Below are 11,832 nucleotides of genomic sequence, written 5' to 3' on the forward strand. Positions count from 1 at the left end.
TTTTTTTTTTATTATTATTATTACTATTACTACTACTATTATTATTATTGTTGTTACTATTGTTGTTTTTGTTGTATTATTGTGATTTATAATTTATACAATTAACCTCTTTGTAGTTCAACCCCGATCTTGCCGGATTATTTATTACTTCGACACTCCTACACTTAAGAGAAGATATCAATCTTTTGGTCCTGTCATAACCTTTTCACTATGATTTAATTGTTATTTTTAAATTGTATGGGTAGAATAGTTTTTTAGCATTTTTGCATAGTAAAATTACTTAACTGCCCCTAAGAAAAAAATAAAACTAAAATCCATGATGTTCTTAGTACTTTAAATATTTTAGCATGGTAAATTACTTAATTACCTTAGAAAAAGAAATCTATTAAACTATCTTCCAAGACCATTTTTGTCTTTTTATCATAGTTTTTTGTTAATATCAAGTTGACTTATAGGCATTTTTGTATTTGATCAAATAATAATAATTATTAGAAAAAGAACTTGTTTTGGCAACAAGTGTCGAGTCATCTGTGACTAAAGGTCACCTCCAGCGTAGGCATTTAAATCGTCTCGAAGTCTCATCCATGATAAAGCGATGTATTTGACCAACACCCCTTCAATTTATCGTTGGTATCATTTTTTTTCCTTTTTTTTCTTACTCTGCCTTGATTTTTGTGTCTAGCCCTTTCAAAAATTCAGAGTAGTTTTTTAATTTTTTATTTCTTTAGATTTAGTCCATGTTCTTTTTATTACTATTCATTTTATCTAGAATACTTTACAAAATTTGAGTGTTTTTTTTTTAAATTTCATCCCCCTTCAATTTTTCATCTTTCAATTGTAGTTTTTATTTTTATTATTATTATTATTTTATATAAGATAGTTTTTTAAATTGATTTTTTTTTAATTTCATCCTTCAACATTAAATATGTTGAGAATTGAGCTTCTTTATTGAGTTTGGGTCTAAGATTTCACGGATTGTAAGTTTTAGAAATTAACCACGGTTTAAAGGTTCTAATGGACTTGCTTTTTTTAAGAAAAAACTCATGTTTTTTCAATTTTATCCTTGAGCATTTATTCAATTGGATATTGGGGTATGTTATTTTTATTTATTTTCTTTCTATATAATTTTTCATAAATTTTAAAAATAACTCAAGTTATTTCAATTCTTTTTATTTATTGTTCTTTGTTAAATTTATTTTAGAAATTTTTTTAAATTAATTTTTTTAAAATTTCATCCTTCAAGGTTAGAGTTTTTTTAATATTGAGCTTCATAACTTTCTTCAATTTTATTTATATTTTTTTTATTTTAATCTCACTATTTAGATAGTAGATTTAACAAGTTAACCTGAATTGACTTAAATTTTTTTTAAAGTTATTTTTTTAATTCAATATTTTTTATACTTCATCCTTCAATATTTATTCTATTAAATTATCTCATTAAAATAATTCGAGTCATAGAATTTAATTGGTCTCCATGATTTTTTATTTTTATTTTTTCAATTTCATTCCTCCATGTATAATTTATTTGGAAATGAACTTTAAATTCTTTTTATTATTTGTTCTCCCCATCTCACAACCGAACATGCATATTTATTATGCTCACTTAGAACACATATTTATTATGCTCACTAAGATCGGTTCGGGTTGAGTTTTTATTTTTCTTCTGTTCCCACTTTCATTTCTTTCTGTTTTCATATGATTGGCTGGAATCCAGAAATGATGCATAATAAATATGCATAATTTTTTTTTGTTTCGGTTAACCTTTTTTTTAGGTTCTATTTTTTCAGGTTCCAGTGATTCATTTTTGTTTAAATTAGCCCGTTAACAATTATTATCTTTTCTATTATTATAATCGGGTCCACTCCCCAAATTACTTTTTTAAAACATGATTGCATTACCAAGGTTGTACTGTCAAATGAAAAAAAAAAAAAAAGTCCAGGAAACCAACACATACTCTGGAAAATGTCAGACGAAATATTAATTTGAGAAATATAAACCAGGAGGCAAAACTTCAATGCCCATATAAATTGATGAGCTTGAACACCCATTTTGGATAGGCAGAAATGCAAGTTGCGATGTCTTGCATTTGGGCAAAGTGCAGAAGAGATCCCATGTAATAACAGGATTTCTTTTCACCCCTGCATCTGCACAATGCACAACTTCAAAGGACTTGATTAGCAATATCCTTAATGCCATTGCAGATAATAATCCCCGTCCAAGAAAGCAAAATTCTTTGCACCGAAGTGTTTAATATTTCAACTTCCAAACCAGTTATAATTCAAACTTAATTAGCATAGAAGCAAATCGCAACTCAATTCCAGAATAATATATACAGTAAGCAAGAGGGGACAGGGGATACCATGTACATTCAAGTCGTCCAGAACAAGAATCCTTGCAAGCTCTTTATCGCATTGAAAAGAGGTTTAACACAACCATCTCCTTTCAATCATTATCACGGGGCAACCTACATGTACGGGTGATGCGAATCTGAGGCAAAAACAGATAACTCATTGGCAATTACAGAAATCAACATGCATGTTACAATTAAAAATTAAAAAGGAAAAGGAACAGAAAAGAAACCCTGTTAAATGTTATTCCAATAGAAAGTTGCTTGTTTAATACTGAAATTCCACTTCGAATTGAAATCCCCTTGGGATGAGGATTTGGAAGAAATTTTGTATTAGTTATTCATCGTGTAGTTGCAAATCAAAAGGTGTTTCAAAAAAAGAAAAAAGAAAGCTGTCTTGTTGACATTTGTACTGTGCTTGCTTATCAAGCAATTTGATGTTCAAATTGAATATAGTGACCAAGGCATTAATCTTGCCATCAGTGCCAAATCATAGAATGGGCTTACAATACATGACAAAACTAAGATCAGACCCATATATTATGCACAGGTCAAGGATCTTGCCAGGTCCATCCTGCTGTTCTGGGTTTTGGTTTTGGGATCATACAAGCATGCAATGATTTATCAGTTCAAGTTGGTCTTGATTTAGAGAACGGTTTGTACATGGATAAAAACCAGGGTTCAAAATAATGAATTGGTGTCCCTGATTCACTATCACAGAATGACAGAAAACAAATGTAATAAAACCTCTAAACAAAACCATAAGGCAACCAAAACTATCTGTGTGTGTGTGCATGCCCACAATCATGAGCTTGTGATTAGAATATCAATATGTATCTCTGTGCCGAGCAGGATCTGGCATGTGGATAATTGCATAAAACAAAAGCAACCATTACAATATTTTACCTGAGCAAATGCATAAATTGCTCGCAAGATTCTAGCATAATCAGTTCCAAGCATTTGAATGACTACATCTGCCAGAAATGTGCCCCACAACCTGTATAAAAAATCAACAGAAACAAAGCTGTCATACAAGCTAAAGTTCTAATCAATTACTGAGCCAGGTAGTAGACTCAGGCATCACAACAGCTTGATGTCTTAAGAGCATCTGCATCTATGCAGCACATGTAAACTCAAACCATACCAAAAGACAGGGTTCACTAACAAATTTTGCACTTGCCTTACAAAAAGTTGGCTGGTAGAACAGCTGGGTTTTTTAAGATGGATGTCTTTGATAATTAGGGTAAAAAACCACGCAAAGAATGAGAAAGAAAGGAATAAAAGACAACACAGAAAACAAAATATATAGCCCTCCTAAGCACATCCAAGATTTCATTCACAAACTTCAGATGCCTGTCCATCCATTTCAGAACACCTCAGATGTCACTTGATAAACAAGAAAGTTAATTGTGGCAAACCAAAAATTATCTTATTAGTCAATCCTGCATCTTCAGAGTTCAGAATTAGGATACACATGCAAAATTATATCCTTGAGCACTAAAGTTGCTCCAATTGCTGAGATAAAAATGATAAAGTAGCATCAGCCATGCAGATGTATACATGCAAACAGAATTCATAGATAAACACAATTATGATTATTGCATATTGAAACATCTAATTAGAAAGTTTAGATTTATGTGAAGATTTTCTTATCTGAACAAGGTTAAACATGACTAGGTGGAATAAAATTTATTATTTGTGTGCAGCTCAAGCATTATATAGAAACCATGGAGTTTCAGACCACATGATGTTCACAACAGCGTTATTACTGTCCCTGAAATCATAGGTTATCCTGATCACCCTTCAGGACAGGGAACACATGGATTTACATCATAGTTAAGCCTCTCTGTCCAACCATGAATTCAATCATTTTATCTTAATGTTAGTGGCAATCAAAAAAACAAACAAACAGAGATAAACACAGCTAGAACATAATTAAGTTCTTCATTGAAGATGAGATAATACATTGGACCAAGCAATGACATCATGCTCCTCAAACCCAGGTATCTTGACGCAGCTCCAACAAAACCCTGTCCACAATTAAAAGAATGAGAAATACTAGCAAAGAAAAGAGAAATAACAGTCATTGTCTTGAACCCGTAAAATATAGGGAAAATAGGTAATAATGATTATTGTGTTAGCACAGATCAAGTTGCAAAACATATTTATACAGTTAACTGTCTAGATTTCTATGTTAAATGAATAGGTTTACCTAATATCCACATCCTGCTTGAATTGATCAGAAAATATTGAAATTCATCAATTTTAAATAGCATTGAGCATATTATAACATGCATTTCATAATTAATAACACCTATTGTATGTTTATTTAATTTCCAATAATGGAGTTCATAAGACGAGATGCTTCACTTGCATGATGCAACCACCAACTACAGTGGCATCTTCAAAGCATGGAAAAGCATTCAAGAAACTTGTCAAATATAATGCTATAATTACCTGCTTTGCCACAAGTAAGGCAGCTCTGGACTCCAAATTAATGGCAGCCAATTGTCCACCCTTTATACAGAAAAAGAAATGTGTACTATTAGTTATTTTTTACATATTATCTAATATATAGATTATCTGATTCAAAGCAGAGGATATATAAAGTTGTAGCAAGATGGCCCATAAATTCAGCCAACTAGGTGATACCAAATCATATCAGAAAAAGAAAAAAGAATCCATCTAGCTTCATGATAGCAAATGGAAAACCCCCGACATGTTTATACAAAATAAAGAGGGCACACTTAGAATAAAAGTGAAACAACCACCTCTTTAAAAACCACGTGGGCTTCACTAGAAGCTTGGTGACTATCCAAGCACTTGAGAAGCCAAGTTTGTGCACCCATTTAGAGGCTCAACCAGAGCTCAAGCCAAGCTTGGGTGTTTTACTTCTTAGCAATGCATACTTAAAAGGTTGGATATTTAACTTGGCTCTGCTTAATCACAGGCCATACACTTAGGCACAGTAGGCCTAGATAACAATAACACTCTAGTCTATTCAGCTCCAGAAATCCTTAATCCTGTCTACAGGCAGCCAACAACATGAATCTTTATCTATCAACCCAATAATTATGACAAAAGTTGGCCCTAAAGCACTTTCTTTCTACTTTGATTGACCATTTTATTGTAAAAGCAAGCTTCCTTTGTAAGACTTAAATTTATGTTGAGATCCTTTGCAAGACTTTGAAGATGCATCTAGTACTTTGGCATAACAATTTTCACATACGATGTCTTCAAATAAAGCACAAGTTGAGTTAAAAACAGAGAATGAAAATAAAATATATAATTTGTTTTTAGGTACTGTGATACTATCAATTTGGTAGAGATCCTACAAGCATTATACCTGAGCCAACTATACACAAAAAACAATAAGTCATTTCCATTTAATGCTAGTAAAAGAGAAATAAATAATAACAAGGCAGAAATAAACAAAAGATTCTTAGATGACATCAGGACGTTAATTTGTTTCACAAGACCTTTGCAAAGTAAATGTTTGACTGCCACATTCGATTAAAGAAAAATGTTACTGCATTCATATTTATTCGACAACTACATAATAATACTGCCAATCACGTACCTTCTTGATGATTTCCTTTTTTATTTGATAGTTTGCAGCTTCTAGAAAAACCTTCCCTGTTAACTTTTTAGCTAACTACATCAAAAAGAATACCAGCTTAGGAACACAGTGAAATGATCAAAGATGAAACACACTAACTGAAAAAACAAAAAATTCTTATGATCTTACCCATTGATAAATTCTTGTCAATGTAAACACACCGCCACCCTTAAAAAAGAAAAGTTAAAATAAATGAAGCAAAGAAAAGGAAAATAAGGTCAGTTTTTTAATTAAAAAAAAAAAAACATTCAAGTTATGCTAGTGTTAGAATGTGGGTAACCACCTTCAGAATGATAGACTGGAGATCTGCAGCACCAAGTTTCTGTGCAGCGAGGGCTTGTACCTTCTCTTGACTAAGTCCGATTCCAAGACTACCTTGATCATCTGAGGTCTTAGATAATTCCCATAAGCCTGGAAAAGTTCCTGATTGTACACTATACGATGGTGGAAGCAAGTTTTAAGTCATTTTACAGCTTACTCAGAAAGAAAGAAGCATAATTTTTTGCCAAATAAATATAATGCTCAATATTAAGAGATCAAACCAAATGGCCATCAACTATAACCAGCTCATATACATGCATCCATGAGTGAAGTAATGATAGAAGAGGCAAACTAAATAACTTTCACCTTTACAATTATAATACAGAATTTTTCTAGCAGAGGTAGCACCAATACGATTGTTTAAAACTTTGGAACTGAGCAATCACTATAGCATTCTGGCATTGAAGAATTAGAAATAAAATAGAAGTAGGTAAAGGTAGCTACCAATCAGATATCAAGATTCTTCTGAATATTTACGTTGGAACATCATCCAACAGACACTAGAGACAGCTAACAACATGATATCAAGCTACACAAAGAACTCTCCCATTAGATTCAATACGTTTTAAAAACATACAAAATCAGTCTTAACTCCAGCATTCTTTATCCTACTCTTCTCTTTAATGAAAATCCTCATTCCATCTTGCTTTAAAAGAACTAAAAAAAATGAAAAAAAAAAGCACCAACTTTAAAATAGTTAGCAGAAAATTCATTTGCCAAAAATCAAGGTAAAAGAAATCCATATATTATAAATTCTCCTCAATTCAAGCACATACAGAGCACAATCGAAAGGAATAGATCACGTGTAGAACAAGATGTCCCACGTTAAGATAAAGCTTTTTGTTTACCATTAAACAATTCCAATTTAACACTGAAATATATTATTCAAACATTTTTACAACCACATGAATCATTTTATACTGCAACAAAATTTGCTTAAAATTTCAACAATCAATCCGTTCTCTCACTAACATTTCTCGAGCCCACCTCATCTTCACTTTCTTACAAAGTTAAGGAAACAATCAAGAGCTGCATCCAATAAACAAAATTTACCTCGCGTATTCCTCAAGCAGATGAAGGAAAATCTCGGCTTCTAGGTCTTCCGTCGACAATTTACTGGAGCAACCAATGCTCAACTTCTTCCTAACTGTAAGCAACACGTTTCTATACGTAGGCCTCCAACCCCTGCTCCCACAATAACACCACACCATATCCAAAAATAAAATAAAAATTATGAATACATAACAATGGAATAGCAATATGAATAGGAAACCGACCTCAAAGTGGACCTGGCATCGGCAGCAAGGAATAAAAACCTTGACTCAAGACATGATATCATATCTTCTCGTTCTTCCATGTCTTGGTCCATCATTGCATAATCAATTTCCGCTCTTTTACTCGCTATTGATTTTAGTAACGGGCTAAAGTGACTGGAATAAGGGATAATTAAAAAATAATTAAGGAATATTTTCAATTTATTAACTTGCAGAAAAATAATGAGAAATTGAAATTACCTAGGACCGAAGAGGATATTTTCGAGTTCATACAACTCTGAGTCAGTAGCGAGTTCGAGTACGAACCGGAGATCACGGTCAAATGGACCGTCATGGCTTTTTGGTGAGAATGAGGCATGGCTGCTACAGCGGAGTGGAGAATATAAAATGTTTTTAGGCCAGATTGAGCTGCGAACAGAGAAAGAGTATTGAGGAGCGCTGGAGATTGAGGAAGGAAGAGGAGATAATGCTGAAGGAGTGGCAATGGCAGTCGCCATGGCTCTGCTAAAATCTCAGATTAGTCACTCAGTTCTGGAGAGCCACTATTCGTTCTTGTTGACACTCACTTATTGAAGGGGGACCCCACCTTCCCCTTGTATTTCCATTTGAGTTTCTACTTGAGGGGCTACTATAATACGCTACGTTGGGAGTAGTCAAATTTCTTATTCGGTAAAAACAATAATTCAAGTGATGATAGTATTTTTTTAAGGAGAAATAAAAATTCAGGATATAAATCATTAATTTGAATAGATACAATAATCTTAATTACTTTAACAATATAATTAAGAAAAGTAAATCACAATCAAAAAATTACAAAAAAATATATGACCAATAAAAAATTAAATATTTGCTTGCATTCTTAGTATTCTAAAAAGATCTCAATTATCTTATTTAACAATAAAAAAAAATAAATGAGAATGAGATAACTTTATAAAAAAATTTAAAAAAAATATAAAATTCAATTATCAGTAAATCAAATATTGAAAGACAAGCTAAAAAAACAAAAAATCTTATTGGAGTAAATATATCAAATTCGTAGGTAAATTGTAAGATTATGATTACAAAAAATAAATAGAGGTTAACTTTTAATTAAACAAAATGATAAAAAACAAAACTAAAAAAATTAATTAAAAAAATTAAAAAAAAATTGAGTCAACTCTAGCTAACTCTACTAACTTGTGATTAGGGTATGAAATTGAAATAATCTTATTAAAAAAAAAGTTGAAAAATAACAAAACTTGATACCAGTAATCTTATGATGAAGTATAAAATTTAAAAAAATCAATTTAAAAAAAAATAAAAAAATCACGAAGTTCAAAACATAATAACTTAATATTAAATAACAAAATTAATAAAAAAATCAATTTCAAAAGAGACAAGATAACCTCTCATAAAAAAAATAAAAAAAAATCATGAAACTAAATTAAAAAAACAGAATAAAAGAATAAAAAAAACAAATATAGAAAAAAAATCACGAGATATAATTCATGGTCATCAAAAATTAAAATTAAAATAACAATTAAAATAATAAGGATTAAATTGAATATAAAAAATAAATAAAAAACAACAAGAAACTAAATTAAAAAAACAGAATAAAAGAATAAAAGAATAAAAAAAACAAAAAAATAGTAATCTAAAAAGTATGAACCAAACTAGATTCAAAAAATAAATATAATAAAATGTTTAGGAATAAAATAATATAAATAATCAACTTTAAAAAACATTAAAAATAAAAATAAATAACAATAAAAAAATAAAAATAAAAATTAATATAAATACAAACCGGAGAATATGTCTAATTTATAGAAGGGTTGGAGTGAAATTAAAGGTGAGAAAAAAAAAAAAGATGGAGAAAAAAGAAAGAGCGAATAGGAACCCAATCGATACTGTCATATACACGTATCTAACTACCTTGAAAAGAATGACGTGATTTTTTCAACGCTATCACAAAAGACACTGTTTTATCAATCCTCCCACCCGCATGAACGCTTGTGTTGTTCACACCAGCCAATTTTTGTCTTACAAAGAACCTCATGGACGTATGTTTTATTGTTTTTGCTTTTAAGAATAATAGTCATTTCATTGCATTAAAATACATGTATAGACTATCTTATCCCTAATTAATTTGGTGATTTCCAATAAATCCTGTGAAAAAATACAATATTACCCAAATAGAAAATTTTATTAGTTTTTTTTAAAAAAAAGAAAAAATCATTATTAAAATATTTCAATTCACAATGTAATGAGTCTAAAATCAATATAGTAGGTAAATCTCTTGAATGATCAACACAAACATATACACGAGTGCATTAAATGCAACTAAAAAGCATAGCTGAAATTGGGTTTCTGCTAAATTTAACAGCAGTTATCATGATACAAACTCATCTTGCAGAAGAATCTCGTAAATATCAGTTCTAACATTCAACTCCTTATCCCGCATTACGTCTTGGAGATCTGACAACTCTTTCACAGTTAGGATGGAGTTCAACTTGAGAAAACCATCAAGCCATAGTTTTTTTGACCTGAGGAAACAAGAAAACAAACCTCGCATTGAGACAGTAGCCCAGCGTTCAAAAGGTTATATGAGATGTCATTGAGATGAAGAATTCATTAACCGGCAAGCTATCCCCTTCCAGATTTTATGCAACATCCCGTAAAAGCCAAAAGGGGGGTGTAGACTCGTAAAAAACGACAGCTGTCATTCAAATCCTATGATTTTCTGATAGCAATTAGTCAAGTTCTTGCAATCCTCAGGAAGACACCATTTTTTATAGAAGTGTGCATACCATTTTGCTTTCAACAATTTTGTGTTAATATGTTCTCTAGCAGTCAATTATATGCACTGCCATATAGTCCATATTTTACACAATGGTGACCTAAGTTGTTGAGCATATAATTGGACAGTTCTCTTTTATGGATAAAAGTATCCATAATAATGACCTCATCAAGCAAGCACTTACCATGGACAGGCGTGAATAGCTCGGAAGAAAGCGCGCTTGGCTGCTGAAGGATTGCACGCTATGTCAATTTCATAAGCAATGTACAAACGCCAGAGTATGACTGAGTTGCTCAATCTGTCATTTTCTAATGCTCTTTCAAATAACCCATGGATTCTATGCTGGGAGCTTCCCCGACTCATCTCAAATGATAGCGCAAAAAGCCAAAGAATTACAGATGGTTTCCTGAGAAAATCATGAGAATAGAGCCATGATAAAAAAGAAAAAAGAAAAAAAAAAGGGCATATGTATCGTTAACAAAGATATTGCGAGGTAGAGTATAGTTGGATGCATGTCATGCCATGGTAAAAGCAGAAAAACCAACACACAACAGAATTAATAAATTTTGAAGATGTAAGAGCATCCTGAAGCAACAATTCATTAATTATCTTCCCATCTATCATTCTTCAAGCAGCTTGGAATTCCTTGCTTCTTTTACAAACACCAGAGGTTCACATTGAGTTCTAACTATGGCAGGGGAAGTTTCTACAGGTCATTTGCTGTGGCATCATAGCAATGCAAACCACATGAACCCATCCTAGAATGCAGGCACCTTCTGCTGTGCCATTTCACCATGCTAAGCATCACAGCTTGAACATTATAATAATTCACTCATGGGCAACTTTACACAAAGCAGCATAGATGGCAGCCTTAGGTTGCCGCTAAGCGATGAACAAAATCATGCAAAAAAAGGAGAAAGCAAATTCACGCAAAGCCCCCCCCCCCCTGCTCTCTCTCGCTCTCACACACACACACAAACTCATGCGCACACACAAATGATGGAAGATAAACTGCTAATGTATCATTGAAGAGATTAAAACTAGAGAGAAAGCAAAGAGCTGAGGCAATCATCCTACTTGTGGAAGTAGTCATCAAGCATCCAGCGCACTTTATTGGGTGTTGTATAAAGATGGCTGATCTCCAATAAGGTCTTAAATAGTTCAGGGCTGGAGGGATATATTTGCAGCCCCTTCAAGATGGAGTCCCAGACTTTTGATAAACTTGATTGCTTATGATATCTTAAAAGCATCCTTACATGATAGTTGAACAAAAACTCGAGTTGGTAACTGTGGCATCTTCTATCTGCAAGTCAGAAAAAACCGAGTAATTTACCAGAAAAGAACACAGACAATTCAATGGCAAATATTAAACCCTATCTACTGTCAGTAGTGGCCCCTGCCCCCAAGCTGTACTGCTTGCAAGATCAGTGGACTAATGTAAACAATGAGGTTTTTTGTTTGTTTGGGGGGGGGGGGGTTTTGGGGGGCACTTAAC

The 11,832-nt window shown here is 32.2% G+C and overlaps 2 protein-coding genes across 2 annotated transcripts in view; both read right to left on the bottom strand.

Moving 5' to 3' along the window:
• Positions 1 to 2,160: 2,160 nt before the first annotated feature.
• On the bottom strand, positions 2,161 to 8,164 carry LOC105133303 (uncharacterized). The gene is made up of 10 exons (XM_011037238.1): positions 7,802 to 8,164; positions 7,565 to 7,717; positions 7,341 to 7,472; positions 6,250 to 6,400; positions 6,096 to 6,134; positions 5,928 to 6,002; positions 4,805 to 4,864; positions 4,313 to 4,377; positions 3,254 to 3,344; positions 2,161 to 2,487 (listed from the first exon to the last, which is right to left on the bottom strand). The coding sequence occupies exons 1-10, from the start codon at positions 8,056 to 8,058 to the stop codon at positions 2,443 to 2,445; spliced, it is 1,068 nt and encodes a 355-aa protein (XP_011035540.1). The 5' UTR covers positions 8,059 to 8,164; the 3' UTR covers positions 2,161 to 2,442.
• A 1,657-nt stretch (positions 8,165 to 9,821) lies between these two features.
• LOC105133302 (protein NRDE2 homolog) overlaps positions 9,822 to 11,832 on the bottom strand; it is a 10,390-nt gene continuing 8,379 nt past the window's right edge. The window contains exons 8-10 of the mRNA XM_011037237.1: positions 11,415 to 11,640; positions 10,522 to 10,743; positions 9,822 to 10,083 (exon numbers count right to left, since the gene is read on the bottom strand). Of these exons, the coding sequence (XP_011035539.1) occupies positions 9,930 to 10,083; positions 10,522 to 10,743; positions 11,415 to 11,640 (602 nt within the window). The 3' untranslated portion in view covers positions 9,822 to 9,929. The remainder of the gene's footprint in view (positions 10,084 to 10,521; positions 10,744 to 11,414; positions 11,641 to 11,832) is intronic.

The sequence above is a fragment of the Populus euphratica genome, unplaced genomic scaffold, assembly GCF_000495115.2.
Source record: "Populus euphratica unplaced genomic scaffold, PopEup_1.0 scaffold114.1, whole genome shotgun sequence".
In the NCBI taxonomy this organism is placed as follows: domain Eukaryota; kingdom Viridiplantae; phylum Streptophyta; class Magnoliopsida; order Malpighiales; family Salicaceae; genus Populus; species Populus euphratica.

Bases quoted from the DNA above. Each gene is read 5' to 3' on its own strand.
- LOC105133303 (XM_011037238.1), bottom strand. From the start codon at position 8,058: ATGGCGACTGCCATTGCCACTCCTTCAGCATTATCTCCTCTTCCTTCC. The intron at 7,473-7,564 runs GTCGGTTTCCTA...TTGTGGGAGCAG, and splicing joins GATGCCAGGTCCACTTTGAG to GGGTTGGAGGCCTACGTATA. The intron at 3,345-4,312 runs GTATTATCTCAT...TTTTTTATACAG, and splicing joins ATGTCATTGCTTGGTCCAAT to GTTGTGGGGCACATTTCTGG.